General features: G+C 45.1%; 2 protein-coding genes across 9 annotated transcripts in view; one reads left to right on the top strand and one right to left on the bottom strand.

The window, feature by feature from the left end:
- The window catches only part of SON (SON DNA and RNA binding protein), a 45271-nt gene extending 31262 nt beyond the window's left edge, over nucleotides 1–14009 (bottom strand). For 5 of the 7 annotated variants that reach the window (XR_014939269.1, XR_014939268.1, XM_085528524.1 and 2 more), the window contains exons 1-3: nucleotides 13750–14009; nucleotides 12024–12190; nucleotides 153–9716 (exon numbers count right to left, since the gene is read on the bottom strand). Coding sequence is in view for 5 of the 7 variants with exons in the window: in XM_085528524.1 (XP_085384650.1) it covers nucleotides 153–9716; nucleotides 12024–12190; nucleotides 13750–13859 (9841 nt within the window). In the remaining 2 variants the exon portion in view is untranslated. Of the gene's footprint in view, nucleotides 1–152; nucleotides 9717–12023; nucleotides 12191–12908; nucleotides 13072–13749 lie in introns of those variants that run through there. The other 2 variants (XM_085528526.1, XM_085528528.1) reach the window with 2 other exon arrangements.
- A 1876-nt stretch (nucleotides 14010–15885) lies between these two features.
- The window catches only part of GART (phosphoribosylglycinamide formyltransferase, phosphoribosylglycinamide synthetase, phosphoribosylaminoimidazole synthetase), a 35367-nt gene continuing 35087 nt past the window's right edge, over nucleotides 15886–16165 (top strand). For both annotated transcript variants that reach the window (XM_085528568.1, XM_015881614.3), the window contains exon 1: nucleotides 15886–15949. The gene's annotated coding sequence lies outside the window, so the exon portion shown is untranslated. The remainder of the gene's footprint in view (nucleotides 15950–16165) is intronic.

Below are 16165 nucleotides of genomic sequence, written 5' to 3'. Positions count from 1 at the left end.
AATTACCTCACTGATCATCACTGCTTAAAAATGCAGCAAATGACTTCAAGAAATTCCTTATGGATGCTACAAAAAATGTTCAAATTCAGACTATTTAAACAAACACAAAATTATTCAGCCACAAATTCACCAGAAATAAAACTTTCACTTACCCAAGTCTGTAAGGCGTTTTGGTGACCTGCTTGAGAATCTTTCTGATGATCTGGACCTTCGACGATCAGGTGATCTGCTGTAACCTCTTCTTCTCCCTGAAGACCTTGATCGCCGCAGTCGAATTGGTGATCTACTAGAGCTCCGCCTTCTTCCTCTTGACCTCGATCGCCTTTGACGAAGAGGTGTTCGACTCCTGCTCCGTAATCTCAGTGATATCCTTCGATCTCTTGAATCTGATCTTCTTCTTCTTCTATCAGCAGATCTTGATCTATTTCTCTGAGATCTTCTGCGCCTGTCTCTCGATAAAGAACGCCGCCTTCTTGATGCTGACCTTGATCTACTTCTTCTTCTGTGCCTTGAACGTGACAATGAGCTAGATCGAGAACGACGATTAGATTTTGATCTTGATGCTCTTCTACGTGTTGCTGATCTGGAGCGATTCCGTCTAGAGCGAGAGTCTGCATCATATCTCTGGGATCTGCGCTGAGAAGACCTGGACCGTCTGCTTCTAGATCTCCGCACAGACTCTTTGTCTGCTGTTTTGTCAACAGATTTTGATCGACTCCTTTGGCGAGCAGTGGACCTGGAACGTCTACGTCTAGATCTCCGTGAAGACTCTTTATCTGCTGTTTTTTCAACAGATGGTGACCGACTCATTTGTCGAGCAGCAGACCTGGAGCGTCTATGTCTAGATCTCCGTGAAGACTCTTTGTCTGCTGCTTTTTCAACAGACGTGGACCTGGAGCGTCTATGCCTAGACCTCCGTGAAGATTCTTCATCTGCTGTTTTGTCAACAGATGGGGATCGACTCATTTGGCGAGTAGGAGATTTTGAGGGTCTACTTCTAGACCTTTGTGAAGACTCTCTGTCAGACATTTTTTCAGCAGATTCAGATCCAGATTTCTCACGTTCAGAAGACTCAGATCGCCTGCTTTCAGTCATAAAAGAAGAGTCCTGTCCCTCTGACTTCTCAAGTATGGAAGGTGACCCCTCATGCTTATCTTCAGCAGCCAAAGGTGGCTCCATATCCTCAACTTCTTCACCAGTGGTAGACCTTGATTCACGGTCATCTGATGATGTTGAATCTCTTCGTTCAGCTGTCAAGGAGGGTTCCACATCTTCTCCTTCTTCACCAATAGTAGACCTCGATTCACGTCCATCAGGGGATGTGGAACGTCTATGTTCAGTTGTCAAAGACAGTTCCATATCCTCTGCTTCTTCACCAGTGGTAGACCTTGAATCTTGATCATCAGAGGATGTAGAGTCTCTACATTCAGCTGTCAAGGAGGGTTCCACATCCTCCACATCTTCACCAGTGGTAGACCTCGATTCACGTTCATCTGAAGATGTGGAGTGCCTCCGCTCAGCTGTCAAGGACGGCTCTTGGTCTTCTGCTTCTTCACCAGTGGTTGACCTTGACTCATGTCCATCAGGAGACGCAGAACGTCCACGTTCAGCTGCTAAGGGCTCCAAATCCTCTACTTCTTCACCAGCAGTAGACCTCGAGTCACGTTCATCAGAAGACACAGAATCTCTACGTTCAGCAGCCAAGGAGGTCTCACGGTCCTCTGCTTCTTCACCAATGGAGGACCTTGATTCACACTCATCAGAGGATGTGGAATCTCTTCTTTCACCTGTCAAGGAGGGTTCCGCATCCTCTGCTTCTTCCCCAGCAGTTGACCTTGAATCATGCTCATCAGAAGAAATGGAGGATCTACGTTCCATTGTTAGAAGCTGTTCTGAATACTCCCCCTCTTCACCAACACTAGATCTTGACTCATGCTCATCAGGAGATGTGGAACGCCTATGTTCAGATGTCAAAGAGGGCTCCCGCTCATCTAGTTCTTCATCTATGACAGATTTCTCATCATGTCCCTCAGGGGTAACAGATCGTCCACGTTCAAAATTAGCAGAGGACTCTAAACCATCCTCCTCCATGGGAGATTTTACCTCACAGCTCTCATGATATGGGGACATGGAATGCCTACATTCAGATGTCAAAGAAGGCTCTAGATCACCATTTTCTTCACCTGGAACAGATTTCACACTGTTGCCACCAGGGGACATGGAGCATCCACTTTCAGGCATTAAAGATGCTGCATCATCCACTTTTTCAAAAGGGATGGATTTCAAGTCATTGCCATCTGGGGACACGGAGCCTCTATCATTTAATGTTAAAGGTTCAGAATCACCTGTTTGTCCAGAAGTGAGGAATCTTAACTCCTGACTATCAAGGGATGCTGTATGTTCAGTTTCAGATGTCGGGGAAAGCTCCTGAACATCTACTTTTTGAATAGTGGTGAATCTTACCTCCTGGCTCTTGAAAGACAAGTAATGGTCATGTTCAGAAGTCAAAGAAGAATCCATAACTTCTGTTTTATCGCCATGAGTCGATCTTGACTCATATCCTTCAAAGGCCACTGCATGTTCATTCTCATATGTTAGAGAAGGTTCCTCACTCTCTACTTTTTCAGCAGGGCTAGAATGCAGCTCCTGAACTTCAGGGGACGTGGCACATTCACCCTCAGACATCAGAGACAACTCTTGTACCGCTGTTTTTCCAGCAGCAGTAGAATGCACCTCCTGGTCATCAGTGGACGTTGAACTTTCACTTTCAGATGTTTCAGGAGGTTCCCTTGTTTCCTCTTTTTCAACAGGACTGGATCTCAAATCATGACATTCAGGAGATATGTCATATTCATTTTCAGAGAACACAGAACACTCCTGCACTTCTGTTTTTTCAGCAAGAGGAGATGACAACTCCTGCCCTCTGGGGACCACAACGTATCCTCTGCATGATATTGCAGGAGGCTCCTGCACAATTTCAGCAGAAACAGCTGTCATATTCTGGCCCTCAGGAGATGCAGCATATTCATTTTCAGACATCAAAGAATGCATCTGTACCTCTGTTTTTTCAGCAGGCAAAGTCTGTGATTCCTGGTCTCCAGAGTACACAGCACATTTGCTGTCAGGTACTACAGAAGGTTCCTGCATCCCTACCTTCTCAGGAGAGCTAGCTCTCAACTCCTGGCACTTCCAGGATACAGTATATTCATTTACAGACATTAGAGCAGGCTCTTGCACTTCAGTATTTGCAGATGACAGCAATTCCTGGCTCTCAAGAGACACTGAACATCTTTCTTCAGGAATCAGATAGAGTTCCTGTACCTCTGTTTTTTCAGCAGGGGTTGACATCAACTCTGGATGAGGAAGGCCCACTGTGTATTCATTTCCAGGCATCTGTGAAGGATCCTCTACATCAGCTTTCTTGAAAGGAGTGAACGTCAACTCATGATCACCGGAAGAAATAGAATGTCTATTGTCTATCAGAGGCTGCTCCTCCTGCACCTGTATTTCTTTACCAAAGGGAGATCTCAATTGATGTTCATCAGGGGATGCAATGCATTTCTGCTCAGAGGGCAAGGATGACACCTGCACTTCTACATTTTCAGTTTGAGTAGCTCTCACTTCATGACTATCAGGTAACACGAAAAGCCCGCCTTCAGATGTTTGACAAGGCACTGTGGTCTCTAACTTTTCAGCATATGTGCTTACTGATTCCACAGTATCCACACCTTTCGTTTTCTCAAAGTAACTGTATTCTGACTCACGGTCATGATGGGACAAAGAAATTCCACTTTTAGACAAAGCTGATTCTGTAGCCTCTATTTTTCCAGCAGGCAGATGTCTTGATTCATGCATTTCAGAAGTCTCAAAGCAGCCAACTCCAAGTACTTGTGAAGATGCTGAACCATCTAAATCTCTGTCGACAGTTGAACCGGACTCATGAGCTTCAGAAGACTGGCAGTTTTGTCCTCCAGTAGTTAGAAAAACTTCCTGCATTTTTGCAGAAGATGAAATTGAAATGTGGTCAACTGTGATCTCAACAGGACCACACACTGATGTCAGAGAAGCACTAGGAGCCTTTACTTTTTCAACAGGTGACTCTAAGGACGTACCTTCAGACATCAATGGAAGCTCCTTTATTTGTGTAACAAAGCTGGATCCCAATTCAGGCCTGTCAGGAGTCCTTAAGCATACACTATCAGAAACCAGAGAAGGCACCTCCATCTGGCCCTGTGCAACTTGTAAGGAGATTGACTCATGGGCATCAAGGAACTCAGATCTTGTTACTTCAGGTGCTAAAAAAGGTTTTTGAACTTCTGCTGTTTCACAAGACAGTGATCTTGACTCAGTGCTGTCAGCCAGTTCAGAAGATCCACTCCTGGGATCTGGCAAAAACTCCTGGGGCTCTGCATTTTCAGCAGGAATGTGCCTCAATTCATGACCATCAGAAAGTACACTTCCAGGTATCACTGAAAATTCTTGAATCTCTGTGTTTCCCAAGGACATGGAGGCTGACTTGTAATCATCAGCAGATATGGAGCATCCACTCTCATTTGTCAAAAGAGGCTGTGGACCTTCTATTTCTTTCAGAGGCATAGATCTTGACTCATCTTGATAGGATATGGAGAGATTAGATTCTGTCACTGAAGTAGTCTCTGGATCTCTCTTTTCAACAGACGAAGATACTGAACAGGATGCTGAGAATGTAAGTTCATTAAGAGATGAAGATTCCAGAGGTACGTTTTTATCCACTGGCATGGATCCTAAGTCAGAGCCATAGAGAGTGGCTGACCCATTTTCAGAGGTCACAGACACCTGTGCTTTTTCCACAGGCACAGAACACTGTTCTTGATCATTTGAGGTTTTGGAGCTATCAAGTTCAGGTGTTGCTGAAGGCTGTGGACTATCCATTTTTTCAATAGATGAGCTTGTCTCAAGACTCTCAGCAGTTTTGGAAAATCCACTTCCAGATGGTGGTGGCAGCTCTGGGCCATTTATTCCTTCAAGAGACAAAGGTACTGACATGGGACCATTAGAGGATTTGGAGGAGCTGATTTCACTTGTGACAGGTTCAGAACCATCTACTTTTTCCTGTTCAGAAGAGTCTGTCTGTTTTCTACTGCACTTTGCTGAGGCTAACTTACTTGTTCTTTTTTCTACAGATTTTGACCTTGATTTAAGACTGTCAGAGGATTTTGAACGCTTCCGTTTTGATTTCTTTGAAGATTCTTTGCGTTTTTTTTCTACAGACCTAGACCTAGATTTGTAACGCTCAGAAGACTTTGAGCGACGACGCTTAGATTTTCGCGATGACTCTTTCTTTTTTTCTGCTGACTTGGATCTAGATTTATAACGGTCAGATGACTTTGAGCGCTGACGTTTTGATTTCCGTGATGACTGCTTTCGATCTCTTTTTTCTACTGATCTGGACCTAGACTTGTAACGATCAGAGGACTTGGAGCGCCGACGTTTAGATCTCCGCAAAGATGCCTTCCGACCCCTCTTCTCTACAGATCTAGACCTAGATTTTGAACGATCAGAGGAACCAGACCCTCTATTTCTAAATCTCCATGAATATTCTTTACCTCCCCTCTTTTCTGATGACCTGGATCTAGACTTAGAACGGTCAGATGACCTGGAACGTCTGCGTCGGGATCTCCAGGAGGACAATCTGCTTCCTCTCTTTTCCACTGATGGCGATTTAGACCTGTAACGGTCAGAAGACCTGGATCGTCTGCGTCCAGATCTTCGGGTCTTTTCCACTGACCTGGACTTAGACCTGTAGCGATCAGATGACCTGGAACGTCTGCGTCCAGACCTTCGGGTCTTTTCCACTGACCTGGACTTAGACCTGTAGCGATCAGATGACCTGGAACGTCTGCGTCCGGACCTTCGGGTCTTTTCCACTGACCTGGACTTAGATCTGTAGCGATCAGAAGACCTGGAACGTCCACGCCTGGACCTTCGGGAGGACAGCCTGCTCTCTCTCTTCTCTGCTGATCTGGACTTAGATCTGTAGCGATCAGAAGACCTGGAACGTCTGCGCCTGGACCTTCGGGAAGATAACCTGCTTTCTCTCTTTTCCACAGATCTGGATTTAGATCTGTAGCGGTCAGATGACCTGGAACGGCCACGTCCAGACCTTCTTGTCTTTTCCACTGACCTGGACTTAGACCGGTAGCGGTCAGATGACCTGGAACGTCTGCGTCTGGACCTTCGGGAAGACACTCTTCTCTCCCTCTTCTCCACAGACTGGGATCTAGATCTGGAATGCTTTTTTCTGGAATCTGAATAATTTCTGCTCCTAGATCGTGCTCTCTTAGAGGTCAAACGCCTCGAAGTAGAACGGGACCTTGATTTTTTTTTCCGCTTCCTAGACCTTGACTGGGACTTAGACCGACTCCGTTTTTGTTTCTTTGCATCATGTTTACTCTTTTCACTGCTTCTATGGCTGCTTTTTTCAACTTTCTCAAGTCTCATTAAAGTCTCCCTCATTCGTGCTGCCACATCAGGTTGCACATCAGATGTTTCTGAATCTCTTGCCTCAGATGCCTCTTCTGCAGTCACTTCTTTGTCAGCCTCCGCTTGTGGAATGCCTTCCAACTGGTTTGCATCTTCCACAAGTACCGGAACTCCTTCTGTAACAGCCTCAGATACTGGAGCTGCTTCCAAATCTTTTGTGTCTGCCTCCACTTCAACTGCGTCTGCATCTTTCAGCTCTACAATAGTCTCAGAAATATGAGTTGCTTCCAAACCTTTTGTTTCTGCTACGCAGCTTGGAGGAGCTTCTAAGTGTTCTACATCCCTGGTTATTTCAGATTCAGGGATCCCTGTTGAATCTTTCACATTTGCAGCATGCGAAGAACTAAAAATTGTTTCTGAAGGTACCCCAGATTCCGTTGCAACCTCCCTATCACTTAGTGCTATGAAAGGCTCTGATGGTAGTGCTTTCACCGAATCTTTCTTTTCAGCAATCATCTCAGATTCCAGAGACAGGCTGGGAATGCTCGTATCTTCCATTTGTTGATGCTGCTCCCCTTCTGAATACTGTACTTTTGCAACAACTTCACTTCCCAGCACTGTCTCCAAATCTCTTGTATCCTCCACTTTTGGAACTGCTTCAGAAGATTTCATTTCAGCAGCAACCCAGATTTCTGCAGCCTCTTCTTTATGTTTCCATTCTGCAGTAGGTTTGGCTTCTAAAACAGTTTGCGCATGCTCTTGCATTTCAGTGTGCAAATATTGTGGAAGAGATTCTATATGTTGTTCTGTTACAGTGAATGCTTCTGTAGCATCCTCTAAAACATCAGTCTCTGCCATCTTTCCATGTTTTGGAGAAGTTTCTACATCTTGGATGTCCATGCGTACTTCAGGTTCTCTGACTGTTTCAGAACCTTTCATTCCTGCTGCTGCAGACTCTTCCATACTTTCCAACCTCACTTCTCCAGCTTCTGATGCTTTCATCCCTTTCTCAATTACTGAAGCTTCTTTCAAACCTTTTACATCAATCACAGATGAAAACTCTGTTTTTTCTCTGTCTGTCCTCTCTGTTGAAAATATACCAGATTGCAAAGTTTCTTTCAAGTTTCTCATTTCCATCGCTGTTTCTTCTGCTCTTGGGAAAGATTCTAACATTGCTTCTGAATTTCCTACTACTTGTTCCCGCAAAAGTCCTGGAGTAGTTTTAGAAAACTCTACTGTTTCAATTTTGTTTGTCTTACTTCCAGTCCCATACTCTGCTGTTGTTCCTAACTCCTCCAAGCATACAGGTTTTGAATTTGTGTCTGAAGTTTTCACTGTCACTGTTTGCACAGGTTCTACTGTTTCTCTGTTCCTTACTTTTGCTTTGTTCAGATCTCCCACCTCAGATATCAGTGTTGTCCCCCAGTCTTGCATTTGTGTCCTTGTTTCAGACCCCACAGTCATTTCCAAATTTTTCATCTCTGTTAGGTGTGAAGATTCTGAACTTGTTTTGGCACCACTTGCTTCTGCAACTGCCTTAACTTCTGACAAGTTCTCCAAACCCTTCACTCCTGCAATGGTGGAACTTCTAGCTACTTCAGAATCCTTTCTCTCTTGTGGGGTTGCCTTCAACCCTTTCATACCTGCCATGATCTCGGGCTGAGAGACTACACAACTCTCTGTTTCATTTGCAAAAAAAGGTACTGCAGCTGTTTCCATGTGCGCTGTTTCTCTTTCTGCTGTTGTTTTCAAATGCATCATCTCTGCCAGTGCCTCAGGCACCATAACTGGTTCCATACTGCCACTAGAAAGTTTTTCTGAAGCTTTCATGCTTTCCATTTGCAAAGACAGTTTAGTCGCTCTTTCCATGTCTTCTTTCTGCAAAGACTGAGGAGTTGCTTCCAAACCTCTCAAAATATTACTGTTTTCCAATTGCAGAACAGCTGGAACTGTTTGGGCAACAAGAGTCTGGACAGCATGTTCTGATGTTGTTTGTAAACCTTTTGCTTCTGCAACAACACTCATGTCTGTCAAGCTTTGCTTTTCTTTTAAGAATGTACACTGCAGTAACGCTTCTGGTTCAATATCCTTCACTTCAACAGTCCCTGGTGCCAGGGGTGTTTTGGCACTTACAATATGCGCCTGGGTCACAGCAGTTTCTGCAGGTACTTTAAAAGAATGTTGCAAAGCAGTATCTGGGTCCACTTCTTTGTTTTTCAAATCTCCCATCATAACTACAGATTCTGAGGCTGCCTTCAAGACACCTGAACCCTCCATGGAGCTGCACTGTGTCGCTCTTAAATTACAAGATAAAACTGGTAATTCAGCTGCTCCTGGAATTCTCACTTCTCCCATGGCCATAGACATGTCATTTACCTTCACAGTATTCAGATCTGCCTGATTTGCAGGTTTAGGAATTGCCATCACACTGCTTGTCAAGCACATATATCCTGAAGTTGTTTCTAAGTCTTTTGAGCTTCCCACTGCCACAGACTTCAGAGATGTATCTGAATGTGTCAATACCTCCACGGTACTAGATGACAAACTTGTATCCAAGGTTTTTACTTCTGAAGGTAAAATTAATTTCTGAAGTTCAGATTTATTGGCAACTCCAGATGGGATGCTAGTTGAAGCAACACTTCCAGTAACAAAAAAATCACCCTTTTCGCTCACATTGACAGCTACAGGATAAATATTTTCATGAGCCGGTTTAATTTGTTCTTCTCTAGTGCAAATTTGAGTTTGAGTCATACTAGCATTTTGTTGAACAGTAAACTGGCTGCCTTCTAAATTAAACTGAGGATCTGTTGCGCATAATGTCCCCTTCTCAGTTTCAAGATTTTCCATACATGGCTGAGAATCAGTTCTCAACTGAGAAGCAAGTCCTAAAGCTTGTCTATCAGGCTCCACATTTGCCTGTAAGGACAGTTCTTCTGGCTGTGTATGGACAGCCAGATTTGCATCTCCAAACCCCCCATGCTGCACAGTCAGTGCGGCGCTTGATTTCTCTGGAATCAAGTGAGAAGCAGGCTGCAAGTCTGCATGTTCTCCAGGACGTGCACTCAACTTTGCCTCCTTTGGTTGCTTTTTATGCTTTTTCTCTTTCTTCCTTTTCTTCTTCTTTTTCTTCTTCTTCTTGCTTTTGTGCTTTTTGTTTTTCTTTGATTTTTTTCTGGGAATTTCATCTTCACCTTCAGCAGTACAGCTCCTTTTAGTAGACTGAGTGCTATTGCTCACAGTAGTTTTGTCTACATCTAGAAAAAAAATGATATTTTCCCTATGAGTATTATTAAAATTTATTTTAGACACGTAATCAAACATTTGGAAAAGGCACAAAACAATTTAAACTTGACACGCATGCCTTCCTCACTAAACTATCAGACACCACCAACAGACATTCCTTCTTCTGCCCTCTTGCACTGTAAAAATAAATAAATCTCCTTTCAAAAAAGTTTTCAACTCTTCAAACAATTAACCATTTCTTCTTGATAACACAGTTCCACTGGGAACATGACTCATTCCAACAAGTAGTTTTATTTTTCTTAACCTATATACAGCACATCAATACAATCTCCCAGGAGGCAGAAGACATGTTTTTAAACTACATCAAGCTAGAGATGAAAATAAAAAGAACTCTAATTTTCCATACAAATTACTTAAGTGGTGGCATGCTTAGTGCAGAAAATGCGGCCTGCCAAGTACCTCCTAGTTTGCTTTACAAAGTCTTACTCGCAAAACTTCTGAGTGAGTTCAGTACTACAGGAATATTTACTAATTACGTACCTCACTGATCAGTAGAGTTCTTTAAATGTCTTTGACAAAACAGCATCTACTTCCTCAATTCTCAACAGGCTTTAAGATACTGTGAAGAAGCTTAGAGCTGACTGCAGCAGCTATGTTAGGTTCTTACTCTTCTCTCATTTTCATGAGAAAGATACTTCTTTAATTGGTAAATTGCCAGTCTTTGTTACGCATTAGCTATATATTCAAGTCTACTTGTATATCATCTTAAATAATTATATTTTAGTAGGAAGTGCAGAAATGAGCTTTCCAATTAATGTCTGTGATTAGAATGGCTACTCTTTTCAAGTAAATAATACAAAACATTCAAAAATTGTTGGCAACTGCACTTAACCAATATGACTAAGATCCCATAAATACATCTTAGGTAGCTTTAAAACACCCCTACTTTTAAATAAAAAATACATTTTTTTTTTTTAATATTTCCAAAAACATTGCTGAGAGTGCATTTGAAGATTTTAACAAAACAGCTAAACAAACTTCTGCACAGCACTTTCAGACAATTCCTGTTAACTAAAAGCAACATTAACTGCAGGAACCTTAGACTATCAACTTCAAGATTAATACATCTAATTTATTTAATAACATGTTAGCTTGCCTCACTCTTCTACAGCAAAACAACAAAACCTTAGATTAAGTTTATCAACTTAATACAGCTCACTTATTTAACACCATGTTAGCTTACCTCACGTTTCTACAGCAGAACAACAACACAAATAAAACAGATACCAACCTAAGTGCTACTTGTATAATATAGCTCTGTAAGAATATTAAAAATGTTCCAGGTAGACAAACCACCGTACATATAAGAAAAGAGGTAATGTCAAAATGTTGTAAATAACATTTTTGAAATAAACGTTTTCTGTCACTATTTTCTATGCTGCCGCTTACGAACTCAGTCTGGAACTATACTTACCAAGTACCCTCTACGTTTTAAATTAAAAACAAAACAAAACACAAAAAAAAGGCAAAAAACAAACAAGAGGGAAAAAAAAAACCACCCACCCACAAGTGCAATAATTACACCTTTTCTGTGTCTGTCTTGATTTGGAAATTCTAAGAGACCAATCTCATCAGAAGGGATACTCAAAGCTAACTTTTCTGAATAATAAATCCAGTAACTTACTGATGTACAAAACTGCTACTTAACTTTTTCTTAACATTTGGAATACTGCAATTTGAGTACCTACGAATTAAAGGTAAGTGCCTTATTTAGTTTAAAACAACAAGCATCTTACTCTGACAGAACATTTAATCAATCATATACTTCTGAATTCTAATATATCACTATCAGAAATAAACCCACATACCAATCTAAAATAACACAACAAAGAGTCCTTCTGTCCACATCAATACAAGCTTTCTTAGTAAGAACAACATATCAAGACCCCAAAGCAGCTATATTAAAAATAGAGCATAAAACACAGTATACCAAAAAACAGGTTTTTCTCTATACATCTTTTCCTTGGCAATATTACTATTTTGTTGCTACTGTAATGGATAAAAAAGAAAAATAATTTTTTTACACTAGATAATGCTTTCATAATTTTTAATTTTTCATCTCTGCTTAGTTATGGTTGTAAATCACAGCAGACAAAAAAAAATACTTAACAAACATTACAATAAACACACAACTTGCTAGATTAAGCTTGATGAGAGAAGCAGTATTGAAAAGTACTTTTTTGTCCCTGTAAAAATGACTTAAGAACTACGACAATCTTCTTAACAAGAACGTATTTGCCAAATGTGTTTTCATTTACCTGATTTGCTCTGCAGTTCTGTATCAAGGGCTCCAGAGAGCACTTCCTCTATTTTCTGCACTATCTGATCATTCTGACGACTCCCAGCACCAGCAACAGTGTCATCTGAAGGGTTGGCTTGCTCAGCTGGGATCGTGTCACCATTGGGCTGGCCTTCTACCTTTCCACTAACCAAAAAAAATATCAACATAATACAAGCAGTTTTGAGCCTTTTTCGACCTTTAAATTCACACACATTTATAACACTGAGCCCTTCAATGTAACATTTTATCCTCCTGAAAATGCCACACTTTTAATGAAACACCTCCTTTTCAATTAACTTTCAACAGAACAACTTGTGATAACTCAATACAAGGCACAAGAGAGCAAAACGTGTCCTCTAATGTGTAAGTCCCCATGCTTTATGTTGGAAGTTAAACAAGCCCCTCAGCTTCCTTCACAAAGTAAGTAATCATCACACAATCTTTTCTAACATATTTTGCTTGCTTTCCAAGATAAAGCTGTGAAAAACAATGGGGTAAAGTTAAAAAGAATAAGACCAGCAAGACAAACCGAACGACCCATACTCATCCTTTTCCCTCCGTCCACAAACATGAGGAAAACACGGAAATCCCGTCGGTGAAAACAGAATAAAAAAGATATCGCACGCCCACCCACCTGCCCCTTATACCCTCCGGCTCTTTACGCTGAAGGCGTTCGCAAGGCCGCCACCCCCTGTGGCCTCGGCCACGTCGCAGCTAATACGACCCGTCTAAGCCCCAGGTCCGTTCCGCCTCACGCCGTCCCGAGGCGGAGCCCGCGCCCCGCTCAGCCCTCCCTCCTTCCCCTCCTTCCTCCCGCGCCCTAGGCCCAGGCCGCTCCTCTTTCCCCACCGCGGCTCGTTACCCGCCGTGCTGCTGCTGCTGCTCTTCCTGGATCTCCCGGAATTTGTTAACCACGAAAGAGCGAAAGATCTGCTCGATATTAGTCGCCATGACAGCGTTACCCCGCCGGCCCCCCCCCCAAAGCGCCGCTCCTTCCTGCCGAGAAGCGAGGCCTCCCCTATCCCACAATGCACCGCGGCAGCGGGCGGACGACAGCCGTGCTGACGTACTGGCCGTAAGCCCTCACTCTATTGGCTGCCGTCACGGCGCGGCGTAACGCAATAGTGGGCGGGTAGCAGCGGGCGCTCGTAGGGCCGCTCTAGCACTCAGCGACAGCTATAGAGTGGCAGCCCTGGATGACTTCCGGTGGGGGGGGGCGCGCTGTCTCGTGTCTCAGTGAAGCCCGTGGCTCCCCCTCCCCCCGGCGGTAGCGCGCCGCCATGTTGGTGCGCTCACCCTGCCCCCCCCGGCCCGCCAACAGTCCCCCTTCTCGACCCCATCCACAAGCACAGCCCCGCCGAGCGGTCGCGGCCCTGCCCTGCCCTCCAACAACGGACATAACGAATAAAACCGTTAACCGTGGCTACGCAGAACTCATCCGTACACAAACACACGCGCACCCCCCGCCGCCCGCTGCCGGCCTCTGGCAGCCCGCGAACCGCAACGCCGCGCCTCGGCCGCCGGGGAGAGCGGCAAGGAGGGGGGGCGGATGGCTCCGTGATGGCCGCCCTACAGGCCCCCCTCGCGCCGCACACCCCCCCCATCACACACACACACCACCCTCCCCGCGCGCTCCCCCCGTCGCGATGGCGGTCGCCTCCGGGTGCCAGAGCCGGCCGGGCCTCCGCGGGACAGCCACTCACCTCGCCGAGTGCCCGAGCGGCGGCGGCGTTGGGGCCATGGTGGGCTGAGGCGTGTGGCTGTGCGTGCCGGCGGGCTCGGGGCCCGTGGGGGTGGGTGGGAGCGATGCCATTGGTCTCCATGGAGCGGGGCCAAGCCCCGCGCCTCCGCCGCCCCGTGTGTAGCGCGCAGGCAGCGCCTAGCAGGGGGGCCTGCCCGCGCACGAGTGCTGCATCACAGGGCCCGGCAACGCGCTGCCCTCACACAGCGAACGGCTCCATGCGAAAGGCGCCCTCCCCCGCCGCCGCCGGGCCGGGCAGCTCGGCTGTGACACGCACATGTGCTACGGGGGATGGCGGCGGGGCCGGGCGGGAGCCCCGCGGGATGGGGGAGAAAAGAACAAAGAAAGAGAGGGGATGTTAGGGGGAAGTTCTTCACTAGGAGAGTGGTTAGGCCCTGGAACAGGCTGCCCAGGGAGGTTGTGGATGCCCCGTCCTTGGAGGTGTTCAAGGCCAGGTTGGACGGGGCCCTGGGCAACCTGATCTAGTAAATGTGTGTGTTTGGTGGCCCTGCCAGGCAGGGGGGTTGGAACTACATGATCCTTGAGGTCCCTTCCAACCCGGGTCATTCTGTGATTCTGTGAATGAATGCCCCCTTCGCTGTGAGTACCGAGCACGTGAAAGCTGTGTCTCCTCTCAGGTGTTTTGCTGGTGTCCAGACGTTCTGGGGGTGTCCCCATGCCTCTCACAGAGCAATTCTACTGTATACGTGTGTACAAATCCTACTTTGCCATTCTCAGCCCTGGAAGACCCCCACCATTTCACCTTCACCCCTCCCTCCCCCCCATAGGTTTTCCTCTCATCCCTGAAGTAGTAACTGAGGGGGTTAGTTAATAGTTTAATAATAAAAGCCTTTAATAGCAGTGTTGTTTTTTACTGTGTATTGCTGGGAGGTGACCTGCTTTAATATGAACATTTTAAAAAGAACAGGCTCAGTATTGGGGTCAATTTGCTTACATGTATGTCAAGTCATAACCCAGAGCAATTCTATTTAAGAGGCGTTTTTACAACTAATAGTACCTTTCGTGCCATGCCCACATAGTAGAATTTAGATATTATTAATATTTTATGATATTCAGTGAGATAAAGAGTGAAAATGCTTCACTTGGTCTGTTTCAGGCATCTAGATTTCCCTTATGTGGATGGTCTTCAGGAACAGAGCCCTTCTCAATTAAGTTAATTCATTCCAAGTAGCTTAACTTCAGAGATAGCCCCATCAGAATAGGCCTCTATCAACTAGGGTAAAGCACAACAGAAAAACAGGGAGGGATTTTAATGAATGCTTCATTTTTAGCTGCCTAAAAGTGAACACAAAACAGTTAACTACAAAAGTCACTCTTGGTAGAAAGGGAGATCCCATAGGAAAGGAATTCCTCCTTTATTTTTGATTTTATTTGCTTTTAAATAAGAAAAACATCCTTAGTTATATACCTTCACTCAGTGAGGTGCTGATTCCTCTTCTGATCAATTAAGTGAAGCCTTACTTGGAACTTACCACGCCAGAGTGTTGTTCCTGATACATTTTGCATTCAGTTTGGAAGCCAAGCCTTCACCTATAGCAGTTCTGAAGCTGCTGGTACTACTCTAAGAGTATCTGTTAGAGTTCCTTTTAGAAACAAGAACCAAAGTTGTGCTAAAATATGCACAATAATCGTTATTAAACCTGTATTTTTTTAACCAGTTTCAAAGGACAATGAGTTTTTCACACAAATTCTTGGGAGATAAATAACATAAGGATCAAACCTGTTTGGTTGTATTAATACAAGCCAGAGGGCTGCTAACAGCACTTAAAGCTTTTTAAGGCATTTCTAGCTGAGAGGGCACAAAAACAAACTCAGTTTTTGCAGTGCCATCCTACTAAGGTAAAGTACATCTTCGCACTCTGGAGCCACGCTCCTAAGGCAAAATCATACAATCATCTCTGTGCAGATATGGCTTTTCAGATCTCGCTTGCTGGGCCCAGCAGCTCACTGAGATGGAAACGACGATATTTCTAGATGATAAGAACTTAAACGCAAAAGCCCGTTCCTTGGTTTCCTAGCCACAGTTTTACTTTCCCTTCTCAGCCCCCGCCCCGGGCCCACGCTGCGCCCCCTGGGTACTGTAGTTTTGGGCGGCGCGGCGGAGCATGCCTTCCCCATCCTTAAAATCCCCCCGAAGAAAAGTAAGTGTATCTCTCGCTCTGCAGGAGGCCGGGCTGCTCGGGCCGTGCAGGCAGCCCGTTCCCGAGGTCAGCCCCCTCGGCCGAGCCTTGACCGCCGAGGAGAAGCCGGGGGGGCGAGGCGGCGGCGGCGGCGGCGGCGGGGCCATGTGCTCCCGTTGCCCGCGATGCAAAATGGCGGGGCCTGGCTCCTGCCTGGCGCCCTGTGTTTCTCTCACA

The sequence above is a fragment of the Coturnix japonica genome, chromosome 1 (assembly GCF_054131305.1).
Source record: "Coturnix japonica strain WE chromosome 1, WE-NBRP24, whole genome shotgun sequence".
In the NCBI taxonomy this organism is placed as follows: Eukaryota; Metazoa; Chordata; class Aves; order Galliformes; family Phasianidae; genus Coturnix; species Coturnix japonica.
Note: the sequence above shows the minus strand (reverse complement) of the source record. Positions and strands in the feature narration are given on the sequence as shown.